Genomic DNA, 15,558 nt, shown 5'->3' with positions numbered 1-15,558 from the left:
CGTTGGCCCCGCCCACACCCTACTTAAACCCGGGACGACCTGGCCTGCAGCGACGCCTGCAGGGCGGGCGCTTCCCGCGCTTTCGGTGTGTTTCCCGCTGGGCCAGTTCCGAGTTCGGCCCGGTCCTCCGACCTAGAGGAGGACCTGCCCCCGCGGATAAGAAAGCAAACGCTCTGTCAGTTTGGTTCTTTCTTTGCCTTAATTTTCGCCAGCCGCGAATCGTGTCGTAGGCCACCTACTAGAGCCGTCTTAATTTTCTGCGTCTTCGGGAAAAAAATGTTAAGTTCTGTGTCGGCCGGTTTTGCGCTTTATTCACTGCTGTCGCCCCGGTTCCTAGCGCAAGGCCCGGCGCGTGCTGGGCTCTCCGTGCGTGTTTGCCGAGTGAATGAAGTTATTGAGAACAATAAGGAAAATACACGGAAGGGGAAAAAAAAAATAGAAAAGAAAAAGGGTTTTACCCCCAGCTCCGGACAAACTTTCACCCGAGAGTCCCCTCCCGCCTGCCCCGTGGCTTGTAATCACGTCCGATCTTCGGATGTGCGTCTCGGTGGGTTTCTAAAGCTTAATGTAATAATATGCGTATTCCCCTGGCCTTGCAGTGTCTTGATAATCATTGGAACGACGGCTTTTTAAATACCCCAGATAAGACGTGCACAATAACTTGCTTCCTGTTAGCCTGCTGTGTCCATTTTCTTCCTCTATTAAAAGCAATTCTGTAATAAACTTTATAAAGCTTTTCTTCATTTAGGGAGTATTGCTCTACGCTGGAGCCCCACAGTAGAATTCCTAAATGGTAAAGCATATTTATGGGAATCTTGGTGTGTGTGGTCAAATGGTCTCCCAAAGATTGAAACTAATCCTAACAGCTGTGTGTCATTTCTCCGCAGAGGCCCCTTCAAGCTGCTTCACTGGTTCCGCAAACAGCTACTCTCCTGTGCTGGGAACGCACGTGCCCCGGATTCGCGGAGATGAACGAAGCAGGTCAAGTCTTCCTATCCGTGTCCAAAAACGCTAGAGAAATTTTGGCTTTTTATTTTATTTTATTATTATTTTTAAAGATTTTATTTATTTGACAGAGACAGAGATCACAAGTAGGCAGAGAGGCAGGCAGAGAGAGAGGGGGACGCAGGTTCCCCCTGAGCAGAGAGAAGGACATGGGGCTCAATCCCAGCACCCTGAGATCCTGACCTGAGCTGAACGCAGAGGCTTAATCCACTGAGCCACCCAGGCACCCCCAAATTTTGGCTTTTTAAAAAGTAGTTATCCACTTCTGCTTTTTCATGGCTCCCCACTGTAGACAGAAAGAAAGTCAACCACCAAGTAGGCTAGTAAATGCTTCATTCAGTGTCTTAGTGAAGACTATAGCCCCAGGAACAGCTTTTCAAATTGCTCTCAAATTGCTCAAGAACTGCTCTGAAGCTTGTTATGTGTACAAATCGTGTATATAAAATTATTATATGTACATAAGGGGGGGAAAGGGTGCATGTGCTTGCAAGCAGATCTCCAAATACTTGTGCATCACAAGGTATAATTTTTTAGAGTTCTAAAAAGGAAGGTTTACTGATTTCCACACAGAAGTGAGAAAGACCCTTCAGTCATCTTAATACATTATGTTTCTATCATGTCTGATTGTTCAAAAACATTGTTTGAACACCTCCGTTTAACTGGTTTTCCAGTTCTTGCTGTTCTTGATTTCTCCTTGAGGTCACTTGAGATGGTCATAGAAGGTGACGTTGATCACCTACTGCAGTTTTAGTCCACGCCACTGAGTATGGAACAAAATTCAGTACGGAACAAAATTCAGACTCCTAAATCTGGTGTTCAAATTTTCTTATGACCTGGACTCTGCCTCTGTACAACTCATGCCCATCCCAGCCTGTCCCCATCACCCCTTAGAACACACTTTGCACTCCAGTTACTTGCCTTTCTGAAACAAACCACATGACTCAGTCCCTTTACACATCTCTCTCCTTTCTGCTGGTTTTGAGACCTATGGGTAGTGACCTACATTTTTCACAGGCAAGTTCAGACATGTACAAGAACCTGTTAGAGGGCCAGTTCAACAGCTCTAGGAAAGGGCACAAGGAAATGTTTAGGTCTATCTTCCAGGAACAGTCCTTGTTTCTCATTTCACATTTCTGTCACTACCTATCCTCTAAGAAAAATATGGCTCTCTGCTTCACAAGCACTTCACATCTGTGCTTGATAACATTAGTAACGCTCTACACCTAGTTCAATTAAATATTTCTTTTTCTCTCATCACTTTGAATACCTATTAGCACCAATTTCACTATAATTGTTCAACGTCCCTTTAAATTGTTGTGTTAGACAATGTAATATACACAGAAGTCTGACCAAATAATGTGGGCGCCTGGGTGGCTCAGTGGGTTAAGCTGCTGCCTTTGGCTCAGGTCATGATTTCAGGGTCCTGGGATCGAGTCCCACATCCGTCTCTCTGCTCAGCGGGGGGCCTGCTTCCCTTCCTCTTTTCTCTGCCTGCTTCTCTGCCTACTTGTGATCTCTGTCAAATAACTAAATAAAATCTTTAAAAAAAAAAAAACCATTTGTAACTTAGCAGATGTCCTGAATGGATAAAGAAGATATGGCATATTAGAGAGAGAGAGAGAGAGAGAGAGAGAGAATGGAATATTACTCAGCCATCAAAAAGACTGAGCTCTTGCCATTTGCAACATCATGGATGAAACTGGAGGGTATTATGTTAAGTGAAATAAGTCAGAGAAAGACAAATACCATATGATTTCACTGATATGTGGAATTTAAGAAACCAAACAGATGAACATAGAATAAGGGAAGGAAAAATAAAATAAAATTAAGTTAAATAAAATAAAATAAAATAAAACAGGGAGGCAAACCATAAGACACTCTTAATTCTATGAAACAAACGGAGGGTTGCTGGAAGGGAGGGAGTTGGGGGGAATAGCATAAGTGGGTGGAGGGCATTAAGGAGCACTTGATGTGACGGGAACTGGGTATTATGTGCAACTGAGGAATCACTAAATTCTACCCCTGAAACTAATACTATACTCTATGTTAACTAAATTGATATTAAATTTTTAAAAACTTGTAATTTGGTGATTTACTTTAAAGAAACTAATTCTAAATCTGCTTTTAGTGAGACCAGTAGTTACACAATTCATAACTCATACAGACAACTATTAAACAGCTTCAGAGAATGTAGGTTAAAGTAGTTCATAAAGTGCAAAGAATTTTTAAAAAGTGTAAAGAATTCTACAAATGTTACTTTTAGTTTTTAAAAAAATGCTATTTTTTGGACTATTCCATAGCAATTTTCTCTTTCCTGATGGCAGGTTAGTTTTAGGGTAACTAGTAAAATCAACTCGATAGTATATTGGGAACAGACAATATAAAACAAGAGTTTCTATTATTAATATTACACATATCCTTTTCCACTTCATTAAAATGAAGTTAAAACATTGATAGTATTTGTACATTGCCTGCTTTTATGCAACTTCTTTCCATGTGCAATTACACAAGCATAACTATATGCAAATATGCCTGTGTACAAACATGAGACAAAGGATAACCCCCCAAAAGTTTATTTTCATACCAGTTTTGTGTGGGTAGCTACAAAAGTCTGGCCTCTGCCTGCTTAATTCTTCCCCATTCTGTATTTTATAAAATGTCAGATTTTTGGCAGTAGGCTTTGATGTTGATGGAGTTGTGAGATGTCTCAGCTCTGGAAATTATATTATTGTTGCTATTTTTTTTCACAGATACCATATTTAGGATTTTTAGACCTATTTATAAACCTCTGACTCCTCGTTTATAAATACTTGCTGATTGGCTTTCTTACTCTGTGCATTAGCAGTGGCTCATTAGCCTTCTTCCCAGAGCACTGCCAGCAACTGTGCGAGCTGGTGTTCCCTTTCGGACATCAGCAGCCCGGCTTTACTGCGAGGACTCTTAGAGTTCAGCCTTAAAATATTGATTTTTTAAAAAAGATTTTATTCATTTATTTGACAGAAAGATCACAAGTAGGCAGAGAGGCAGGCAGAGAGAGAGGGGGAAGCAGGCTCCCTGCTGAGCAGAGAGCCCGATGCAGTGCTCGATCCCAGGACCCCGGGATCATGACTTGAGCCAAAGGCAGAGGCTTTAACCCACTGAGCCACCCAGGTGCCCCTGATAATATTTTTAGTCACTCTTTTGAATTAACCATTGTAGCATTCACTGTAATTCGTAATACTTATTACGGGTACAATACACTACATGTGGGGTATAATATGTATAGTTGTACACAATGATACACATTGGCTCACACCATATAGGTCTGTCCAAATAAAATATGTCTTCCTAATCTATATCTATATTGAGGTACGGAATTTAATATCGTTAAAGCTTACAGACTAGAATATATTAAGTCCAAGTTAAATTTATGGCTGAAAACAATTAGAGAGGCATGTTACCCTGACACCCCATAGATTTATTTTATGTCTGCCAGAAGGAGGTGACGAGGCTGTTTTTTTGTTTTTTTTGTTTTTTGTTTTTTTTATGCCGTGGACATCATTGGCGGTCTGGAAAAGCCTTTGCAGCCCTTCTCAAAATACTCTTCCCACATGCATAAACTACTTAGGGTTATGTTTTAAACAGTTTTATTAAAGCCGTTCTATACTTGGGTGCCAGATTAAAACCCTCTGAAGCTTTATAGGGACTTAATTTGCTCAGGGTGCTGTAACAAAATATTGCAGACTAGGTGGTTTAAACAACAGAAATTTATTTTCTCACAGTTCTGGAAGCTAGAAGTCATGATTAAGGTGCCAGCAAATTTGGTTTCTTGTGAGGGCTCTGTTCCTGGCTTGTAGATGGCCATCATCTCTCTGTTACCTTCATAAGGCTTTTCTATGCGCGTGTGCGCATGCGTAAGGAGAGAGCACAAGCAGGGGAGCTCTCTGATGTCTCTCCTTATAAGGACACTAATCCTGCTGGGTCAGGGCCCCACCCTTATGACCTCACTTAACCTTAACTACCTCCTTAGAGGCCCCATCTCCAAATACAGTCACGCTGGGATTTAGGGCTTCAAAATATGAATTTTGGGGGGGGGGTGCAGATATTCAGTCCAAAATAGTACTACAGGAAGTGAACAACAGTTTCCCATTCTCTTTCTCGGAAGTTCTTGGAAATTAAAGTTCTAGGACTCTGAGAAATGGAAGACATCTAGGGATTCTAGTAAATGAACGACAGCTAAACAACCTTAAGAATACTGAAAAGTAAACACTGTTTTTACCTATACTTTGCTACTATCATGGTTGACTTGACCAAAGCCTTTTTGCTGGACTTCGTCTCAGAATAGTCTCAGAAGTTAAGGGTACAAGGAAGAAGCATGATCTGTGACAGATGGACAATAATTAAGAGCCAGTCAACTGTACAATACTTAACCCTTATAAAATGTGAATAACTCTATAAACATTACCTAGTCTAGTTTTTAAAATCTATTTTTAAAATTATCCTGTAACAATTTTCCTTCTCCCAGTTAGGGGAGTGTGAGTAAAAATAGAAGTATTGTAAAAAACTGAAAGAAATAGAATTAGGACAATCAGAGAGCCCTTCTGTAGCTCAGCTGGTAGAGCAGAGGACTGTAGGTGTGGTGGTGTATACTTGGAAAAAAATACCCTTAGTTCCTAGTTTGCTGAAAGTTTTACCATGGATTATGATTGAATACCTCAGTTTCTGCATATCTATTCAAAGGATTGTATTATTTTTCTCCTTTTTTGGGGGTGTGTGTGTGGTGATTTGTACCGATTGATTTTTTTTCCTGATGTAAAACCGCCCTTGTATTTCTTTTTTTTTTTTTTTAATTTTATTTATTTATTTGAAAGACGGAGATCACAAGTAGGCAGAGAGGCAGGCAGAGAGAGAGAGAGAGGGAAGCAGGCTTCCTGCGGAGCAGGGAGCCCGATGCGGGGCTCGATCCCAGGACCCTGAGATCATGACCCGAGCCAAAGGCAGCAGCCCAAACCACTGAGCCACCCAGGCGCCCCTAACCGCCCTTGTATTTCTGAGATAAATCCTCCTTGATCGTGATACATTTTAAAAATACACTGTGGCATGTGATTTGATATTTTGTTTAGGATTTTTGCATCAAGGGATAATAACTTCTGAATAATATCGATCTAAAACTTTTGAATACTGCCTTTGTTGGGGCACAAGCATCGCATCATTAAATGAGTTGGGGAGTTTCCCCACTTTTCTGCCTTCCCAAGTAATGTTTAAAAAGGGAGAGCGGGGGCGCCTGGGTGGCTCAGTGGGTTAAGCCTCTGCCTTCGGCTCAGGCCATGATCCCAGGGTCCTGGGATCGAGCCCCGCATCGGGCTCTCTGCTCAGCCGGGGGCCTGCTTCCTTTCCTCTCTCTCTGCCTGCCTGTGATTTCTGTCAAAATACATAAAATCTTTAAAAAAAAAAAAAAAAAGGAGAGCGGCTTCTCTGTCGTTTGAAAGTTTGAGAACGTTGCCCTGTGAAAACCTGCGAGCCTGCTCTGGGCGAGAAGAGGGCAGATGTTTAAAAAGTCCCAATTCCATTCCCTGATTTGGGGGTTTCCCGTATTGTCTGGAGTTAACTTTGGAATATTGGTGCGTCTTTTCTGTACACTTTCCCCTTTCCTCCAGGTTTTCAGCGGAGCCCCGCGTGGGCCGGCCTCCCCGCTGGAGTCCGGGGCTGCGGCGGCGGCGGCGTCCCACCGGCGTCTCGCCTTCTGCCCCGGCGGGGGGACGCGGCGAACACCGCCGCTCTTTGCCCGCCTCAGGCCTAATTCACGGAAACGATTTTCCACAGAAAACTCCGCAGGGTCACGTGAGGAGGGAAGCCCGGTTGTGGGTTCTCCGCTGTGGGGTCTCGGTGTTCTCCCCACATCTCCGCAAGGAGGCAGTTTCGGTTCTCGGATTTTCCAGCCTAATTCGGGCGCCGGGGCTCCTTCGGGCGCTGCGCTGGGCTCTCCGGACCCGGGGGGTCTGGGGTCGGCGCCCCCCACCAAGGCGGCCCCAGAGCGGCCTCACAACGGGAGCCGCTCCCGGGTCGGGCCGGTACTGCCCCTCCGTGTGGAGGTGGTGACCCGACGGCGCGGGGACGCGCGGTGACACCGGGTTCCGGTCGCCTAGAGCGGTGACCGGCCGCTCCCGCCCCACCCCCCACCCCGACCCCGGCGGAGGCCGCGGGCAGCGCCGCACGTGGGTGCTGGGCTCTGCCCGGCTCGAGAAGCCCCTGCTGGCGGCGCGGGCCGGCCGGACAGTACGGGCGCCGGGTCAGGGCTCGCGTCTGCGGGAGGCAAAGCGAAGGCTCAGCGGGTCCCCGCCGTGGCCGACGAGTCCCGCAGCGGCTCCGCGGGTGCTTCCCGCCGGGAGGAGACCCCGCCCCGCCCCGCTGCCCCGCCCCGCTGCCCCGCCCCACCCGGCTGGTGTGTGCCGACCGACCACCAGGGGGCGATGTGTCCTCGCCCGCCCCGAGCGCCGCACCCCGCTCCCCGCCCCTCCGGGAGCTCCGAGGGCCCCGGCCGCGGCTCCAGGGGCCGCTTTCCTCCTCGTCCGCGCACCTGCCGGCAGTCCGAAGCGGCCTCCAGGAGCGCTGGGGGCCCGGCCCGCTGGGTGCTCGGTTCTGGGGTCGGCGGTGTGTGGTGTGCGCGGGGCCACCAGGAGGGCCCCGCCCCGCTGCGCTCAAAGTCACGGCCCGATTCCGCCCGGGGTCGTCGCCGACGGGGAGAAACCGAATTGCCCCGTTTAGGAGCAATCTGCGGGCCGAAGACCAAAGGGGTTCGGAGCCCCGGGGGTGGTGACGGCCTTGAGAGCTCGCCCAGCCCCGAGAGCTTGGGCCCGGAGCGGGGGAGCGTGCAAAGGCCTTTCCCGTCGGACCGAAACCCGGCGGCGCTGGCAGCTCCCGCTGGGAGCCGGCGGGGCTCTGCCGGGACCTCCTGCCGCCGGGACCTCCTGCCGCCGGGACCTCCTGCCGTGGGGACCAGAGCCCGGTGGGGGGGGGGGGACCGCTCCGCCGCGTGGGCGAGGAAGCCCAGGCCCAGGAAGGCTGAGATGCCCTGAGCTAGAAGCGGTGGGGTCGAGACTGGGCGGGGGTCTGCCTGAGACTAGTTCGTGAGCTTATCCCCTTCGCCATGATAATCCTAATCATAAAAGTTAATTCCACCGAGTGTCTAATATCTGCCAAGCCCTGAGTGGGATGTTTTGTGATGCTTTTTTGTTGTTTAAAGATTTATTTAATGAGGGGCGGGACGCAGAGGGAGAGGGAGAGAAAGAGAGAGGGAGAGAGCGAGGGCTCGGTGACCTCCTGGCCCTGAGATCATGACCAGAGGGGAAATCGGGAGTCAGAGGCTGGACCACGGAGCCACCCGGGCGCCCCTCGTAATGCTGTATTTAAGGCTCACGACAGCCCCGAGAGGCAGATAGGTTGTTTTCGCAGTGCCTGCTATCGCTGTAACGTGGAGGCTGCTTTTAGGCGGCGGACTTGAGCCACCGAACTTTAGGAAGCAGAAGGCCCGCTGCCTGTTTGCTGAGTGCAAACAGGCCCACTCGGCTCCCCGCCTGGAAATAGCCATAGGCCCTAACCAACCAGTGGCTACTTACAACCCAGCACAGTTACCAAAAAAGGAAAAATTGCACATGTTCCCATAACCCTTCACTCTGCCCTTTAGCTATAGCTCCCGCCACTGCCTCCTGGCAGACACTGTCCTTTCCTGTCCCACCCGCTGTCCCTCTCAATATATTCAATGAGGTTCTATCTCCTTTGTTCTGCTTCGGGTGGATTTTTTCATCACCCACACCGCCAGCCTCCACGCAATCAGGTCGCCCCACATATAGTAGCTTATTATTACCAAAGTACTCCCTTTAACCCTCACCACAACCCGATAAGGTAGGTACCATTCTTTCTTTAATCTTTTATCTAAATTCAATTCAGTTAACGTAGCCTGTATTGTTAGTTTCAGGGGTAGAACTCAGTGCTTTACGAGTCACCTACAACACCCAGTGCTCGGTACAAGTACCCCCATAATGCCCATCACCTAGTTACCCCATCTCCTCCCACCCACCTCTCCTCTGTTCCCTAGAGCTCAGCACCTCTTCTGCTTTGCCTTCCTCTCTGTTTCTGTCTTATTTTATTTTCCCTTCCCCCATGTTCATCTCTTTGGTTTCTGAAATTCCACCTATGAGTGAAATCATGTACTATTTGTCTTTCTCTGTCGGACTTCTCTCACTTAGCATAATACCCTCTAGTTCCATCCATGTCATTACAGATGGCAAGATTTCATTCTTTTTGATGGCTGCATAGTATTCTATTGTGTACATACACCACATTTTCTATACCCATTCCACTGTGGATGGACATCTGGGCTCTTTCCATAGTTTGGCTGTTGTGGACATTGCATAGAAGGTGCCCCATTTGAATCACTATGTTTGTATCCTTTGGATAAATACCTAGTAATACAATTGCTGGTTCGTAGGGTGGCTCTATTTTTAACTTTTTGAGAAACCTCCATGCTGTTTTCCAGAGTGGCTGCACCAGCTTGCATTCCCACCCACAGTACAGAAGGATTCATCTTTCTCTGCATCCTTGCTAACATTTGTTGTTTCTTGACTTGTTAATTGTAGCCCTTCTGGCAGGCGTGAGGTGGTATCTCACTGTGGTTTTGATTTGTATTTCCCTGATGATAAGTGATGTTGAGCATTTTTTCACGTGTCTGTTGGCCATTTATATGTCTTCTCTGGAAAAATGCCTGTTCGTGTCTTCTGCCCATTTCTTGACTGGAGTTTTTGTTTTTTGGGTGTTGAGTTGCATTAAGTTCTCTATAGATTTTGGATACTAGTGAGGTAGGTACTCTCATCATCACTGTTATTTTACAGGGAGAGAAGTTGTCATAAAGGGCTAAGAAACTGGGGCACCTGGGTGGCTCAGTGGGTCAAGTCTCTGTCTCAGCCCAGGTCATGATCTCAGGGTCCTGGGATCCCTATTAGGGGTCCCTATTAGGCTCTCTGCTCAGTGGAGAGCCTGCTTGCCACCACCCTGCCCCCTGACCTGCCTGCTGCTCTGCCTACTTGCAACCTCTCTCCCTCTTTCAAATGAATAAAATCTTAAAAAAAAAAAAAAAAAAGGTTAAGAAAGGCCTATGGGCAGGGAACCGCAAATGTTCCTGGAAAGAGTATGCTAATCTGATTGAATTTAAAAAGGCAAGTTCCAGTATGTTTGCTATAGGTCAAATCAGATATCAGTTTTATAGGGTCACTTAATACGAAGGGTTTAGACGTGTTGAGGGCATTCCAGGATGGAGGTAAATCAGCCTCTGTCATATGATGGAGGTTGAACTTGGGCCTTGGCCCCAAATAGCTATAAGCTGCCCTTTGGTTACCCTTGAACTTTAAGAAAATACACACCTAAGGTGAAAATCTTGTTTGAGCTATGGGATCAGGGAAGAATCTAAGAGTGGGCTGGTAAAAGAGCAACAATGACCTTGTCTAGGACGACACGGTGGCTGGGCACTGCAGGAGCAAGTCAGCAGTAGCATGAACAGAGATCACAGGCAGGACAAGGGCCAGCGTCCAGAGCCCATGGAGGCAGAAATATGGTGATGTCAGAGACTGACTAGCACCTGGGTGAATCCCCCTGTCCTGGAGTCTGCCCAAGTCCCCATCACCACTGAGAGTGAGGCTGGAGGTTCTATATGAAAGGCGGGGGGAGAGAGATGGGCAAAGAGGCATTAGAATTTGGACATTGATAATAGTCTGTACCGATGAGCAGATGAAGGCTACCGCATATTGGCATAATCTAATACTTCAGGAGTGTAGCTCAAGCCCTACTCCAATTTCCCATTAACACAGAGCCCCATTCCCAACATATGTAAGTTCTCTCTGGCCTTAAGTGCTGGCTAGACATCTTTCTGGTTGCTGCAGGGAAGAAAGTATACGAGTGTTTTCTCCCAACAAGGTATCCTGGGGGAGCAGAGCTCTAAGACACCATATGCAATGTGTATTACATTAGATAGTATATCTAATATAATTGTATCATATATTATATACTATATTAGTAACTTTTTGAATAAAAGGCTGTTCCCTGGCCAGTGCATTCATGAGTAGCAATGACCAAATAAAACTTGCACTTGTCATAATCCATGTTATTGTTGAACTATTTGCCTCTAGCCCCCCAGAAATAAAACAATCAAGGGGAAAAGCCAATAACCTCTACTGAGAGAAACAGTGTCATTTTGAAACAACTGTAACATTCCTATTTACCTTTTTCAATATCTTTACCAGCAGAGTCACACTATCGCTCTAGTCATAATTTCAAGCACATTGTCTCCATAGTGATGATTCAGGCTCCCGTTGCCATGGCGATCATTCTATGACTTCCATCAATCCTTCCCCTCCTTCCTGTTACCGTCATCATTTCTGCAATCCAGGCCCTTACTCTGTCTTCAGTACCTAGCACTGGACCTGACAAATAATAGGTGGTCAGTGTATTAAAATAGTTCTTACAGGCTTTGTCCTGTGGGGTTTTATGCTTTATCTTCTTTTTCTTTTCCTTTACTGGAATGTTTAAATTGCCAAACCAAATACATCCTCATTTTAGACAACTCAAACAATATAGATGCCTGCAAAGTTTAAGTAAACATTCCTCTCCTTACCAAAATAAATTCTGGCTGGGTCAAAGATCTAAACATTAAAAAAAAAAAACTATAAAAGTTCTAGAAGAATTTATAATCTGTGATCAGCAAGATGGTTTTCAGCCAGAACAAACTCCAGAAGCCATCCGGAAACAAAATTACTATATTTGACCATGTAAACATTTCTAAAGCTGCATCGGGGAAAATGCCATAAACAAAGCTAAAAGACTAATGAAAAACTGGGGAATGTATTTATAAATAAAATGGTTAAAAGTTAAACTTCTTTAGTTATCATGGAGTTTATAGGAATCAGTATGAAAAAGATGACCAAGCCAGGAGAAAAATGGTCAAAAGAAACTAATGTTTGCAGAAGAAAGGAGCAATAGTCAGAAGGCAAATGACAAGGTGTACAGTGTCGCTCATAATTAAATAAGTGCAAATAAGCTACAGTGAATAAAGAGATGAGATTGTTGTTTCACTCATCTGACTGGCAAATATCGATGTTTAGTGAGGATTACTTCTGCAGGACTGAGGAGAAAATGAGCATTCTCATACATTGTTGGGGAAAAATGGCCATTGGTGCATCTTTTCTGGAGGATACTTGGACAAGTATCTATCAGAACTAAAAATGCCCATCTCCTTTTACCATTAATCCTTCTGCCTTAAAATTTCCCAATATATATAGTTGCAAATGTTTAGCAAAATGTATGTGCTAGAATGTTTATTGCTACATTGTTTTGAGGCAGCAAAAGATTGGAAACATTCACTATTCAAAAATAGGAGTCAAGTCAACAAAATTACAGTAAATCCATATGATGAATAAGGATGCTGCTAAGAAAAGAATAAAATAGTTCTATGTCCTCAAGGATCAAAACAGTAAGTTGCAGAACACTGTGTAACATTTTTACGAGAATAGACAGATATATATGTGTGTGTGTGTATCTATATCTATCTATATCTATCTATATATATATGACATGAATATGTGCATTAAAATATTTTTGGCAATAAATGACAGGAAACAGTTATCAGTGGGATGTGAGCTGGTGTGAAGAAAAGGAAAGAAACTTTCACTTTCATTTTATATCTTTTACTTGATACATTTTCTGTCTTATATATGTTTCATATATGACATTTACAAAACTGACAGCAGGAGTTTCCTTTTCTCTACTCCAACTGCAATACCCAGAGATACTTTTTATATTCCATATTTTTTCTCTGTGTAGACAAGAAAGATACAAATATGCATTTTTGCATATGCACAATTACAGGGTTTTGTTCTTACCCAAATGGGATCTATATCGTTCTGCAATTTGCTTTTCTTAATTTATATGTCATTCTCATTCTTCCATGTAAAGACATACTGCATAAAATTTCGTAGCTAAGTAGCTGCCCACACTGTCTGATTCATTGATTGAGCCCATGTGCTTTAAACACCAAACAGATGCCAGGCCTGCAGCCAGGCAATTGAGGAGGCAACATTGAATCAAACACAGTCCCAGAGGAGATGAATGAGCAAATGCCTGTGGTCAGGGTGTTCAGGGCAGTGAGGACCTACCTCACCCAGTCTGGTATTCAGCAGACCTCCCAGCCTGGGAGAGTGTAGAAGTCTGTGTTTTCCTCAAGCACCATGGAAGTACACGGACAGAATTGTCTTCATTCTATGGTGTGGGTCTGTGTATGTAGACTTTCTTACAGCAGACTTAGGTTCACAGCAAAACTGAGCAGAATATACTGTTTCCAAATACTCCTTTCCCCCAGCTGTACAAAATGCACCCCCATCCCAGCATCAGAGAGGTACGTTTGTAACACAGTGTACTTGCCCTTATTAGCCAAGGTCCCTAGTTGACATTAGGGTTCACTCTTAGTGTCGTACATCCTGTGGGTTTTGAGAAATGTATGATGACACACATCCATCATTACGGTGCTGTACAGAAGAGTTTCGCTGCCTTCAGAGTCCCGCGTGGGCTTCCCATTCACCCCCTACTACCTCCTAATGCCCGGCAAGCCCTGACCTTGCTGCTGTCTTCACAGTTTTGCCTTTTCCAGAATGTTCTGTAATAGGGATCTACGGTATGTAGCGTTTTTGGATTGGCTTCTTTCGTTTAGAAATATGCATTCAAGTTCCTAAATATCTTCCCATGGCTTGCTAGCTCATTTCTTGTTAGCGCTGAATGATACTCCGTTGTCTGGATGTGTTTACTTATCCATTCCCCTGCCGCGGTATATCTTGGTTGTGTCCAAGTTTTGACAATTATGAATAAAGCTGCTGGAAATATCCATGTGGAGATTTTTGTGTGAAAATAAGTTTTCTGTTCCTTTGGGTAAATACCAAAGAGTACAACCATTGGGTTATATGGTAAGATTATGTTTAGTTTCGTAAAAAAAAAAAAAAAATCAAACTTCAAAAGTAGCACCGTGCCACTTTTTTTTGGAATGACCTAGTCCCACCCCGAGTGCTCCCTACATGAGGTGTGCCTTCAGAGACTCTAGAAAACGTTCCCGCTTGACCAGTGTTTTCTCTCTAACTGAAGATGTCTCTCCCTCTCCCTTATGTGTCATCGTCTTGGTTTGAGACTTTGAGCTCTGTCAAAATGCAAACCCCTAGATGATTAGTAACGATTTTCATTGTCATCTATTAGCTGTACCTTGACGAGGAATACACATTCTGAAGGTGTTTTGATAAAGCAGCATGGAGGGGAGGTTAAGGGGAAGAACAGTGTCCATAACTGGTCCATATCCTTCCTCTCCTAGGAGTGTTTGCTGTATCCAGGGAGAGAGCTGTCCAATCGAGTAAGTGGGGAAGGAGCTCACCATGAAGAGGAGGAGCTCGTGTCCTTGGGGAGCTCATCACCCGGCATGTATGAACAACTTCGATGTAACATAGTAAGTTCTATGATTGGAAAAAACCATGTATCTTTGATTTTCAAATCATCTGCCTAGCTGTCAGTGAAAGTGTCAAATCATATGTGGCCGGCTCTGAGGCAGAAAATACAGTTTGCGCTAACAGAGTAATAAAAACACCACAGAAGAAGGTTCAGTGGCGGGGCGCCTGGGTGGCTCAGTCAGTTAGGCATCTGCCTTTGGCTCTAATTGCCATCCCAGGGTCCTGGGATCGAGTCCCACATTGGGCTTCCTACTCTGTGGAGAGCCTGCTTCTCCCCCTCCCTCTGCCTCTCTCTCTCTCTGTCTCTTGTGAGTAAATAAATAAAATCTTTAAAAAAACCCAAAAGTTCAGTGGTGAGCATGACCGACTCAGCCTGGAGGGTCTGAGAAGTCTTCACACGGGAGAAGTCTTCTGAGAAGTCTTCACACTGGTGGCAAAATATGCCACTATATGCATGACTTTTCCTAGCACAGGGAGAGACAGAGCTTTTAAAGCAGAAGGTCAGTGTGTGCAAAGGTGTCGAAGTGGGAAAGAGTATGGTCTGCTTGGAGAGAGAACAAGTGGCTCAGAGCAGTGGGAGGAGAAGCCCGCTGGTGGCGGGAAAGGGCATCGGTAGGAGAAAGGGTTAAATGTGGCAGCCTGTGAAGGACTTTGACGTGGAATTTCACAAGGAAATTGACCTGGTCCAGTAGGCCTGTGCCATCCAGTCGGAGAGCCACTGACCACATGTGGCCCTTGAGTACATGAAATGTGGCTAGAGCAACTGAGGGGCAGAATTTTTTAAACTTATAAATGAAAACGGTCTAAAATAAATGGCGGTAGATTGCATGTTGATTATATTTTAGATATGCTGGTTTAAATTAAAATTAATTTCACTTATTTCATTTCACTTCTAAAAATGAGGGTAGGGTGCCTGGGTAGCTCAGTGGGTTGAGGCTCTAACTCATGATTTTGGCTCAGGATACGATCTCAGTTATCATGAGATCAATCCCTGAGCCAGGATCCTTTCTCAGCACAGTGTCTGCTTAGACTTTCTCTCCCTCTC

At 45.3% G+C, this 15,558-nt stretch overlaps 1 protein-coding gene across 9 annotated transcripts in view; it reads left to right on the top strand.

Annotated features, from left to right (window-relative positions):
* The first annotated feature begins 83 nt into the window (after nt 1-83).
* Nucleotides 84-15,558, top strand: part of LOC309849814 (uncharacterized protein) — a 34,840-nt gene continuing 19,365 nt past the window's right edge. For 5 of the 9 annotated variants that reach the window (XR_014303913.1, XR_014303915.1, XR_014303916.1 and 2 more), the window contains exons 1-4: nt 84-547; nt 749-793; nt 888-981; nt 14,381-14,512. Coding sequence is in view for 2 of the 9 variants with exons in the window: in XM_082702793.1 (XP_082558919.1) it covers nt 277-547; nt 749-793; nt 888-981; nt 6,642-7,083 (852 nt within the window). In the remaining 7 variants the exon portion in view is untranslated. Of the gene's footprint in view, nt 548-748; nt 794-887; nt 982-6,641; nt 7,460-11,662; nt 13,700-14,380; nt 14,513-15,558 lie in introns of those variants that run through there. The other 4 variants (XM_082702793.1, XR_014303912.1, XM_082702794.1 and 1 more) reach the window with 4 other exon arrangements.

The sequence above is a fragment of the Mustela nivalis genome (genome assembly GCF_964662115.1).
Source record: "Mustela nivalis genome assembly, chromosome: 16".
Classification (NCBI taxonomy): Eukaryota; Metazoa; Chordata; class Mammalia; order Carnivora; family Mustelidae; genus Mustela; species Mustela nivalis.
Note: the sequence above shows the minus strand (reverse complement) of the source record. Positions and strands in the feature narration are given on the sequence as shown.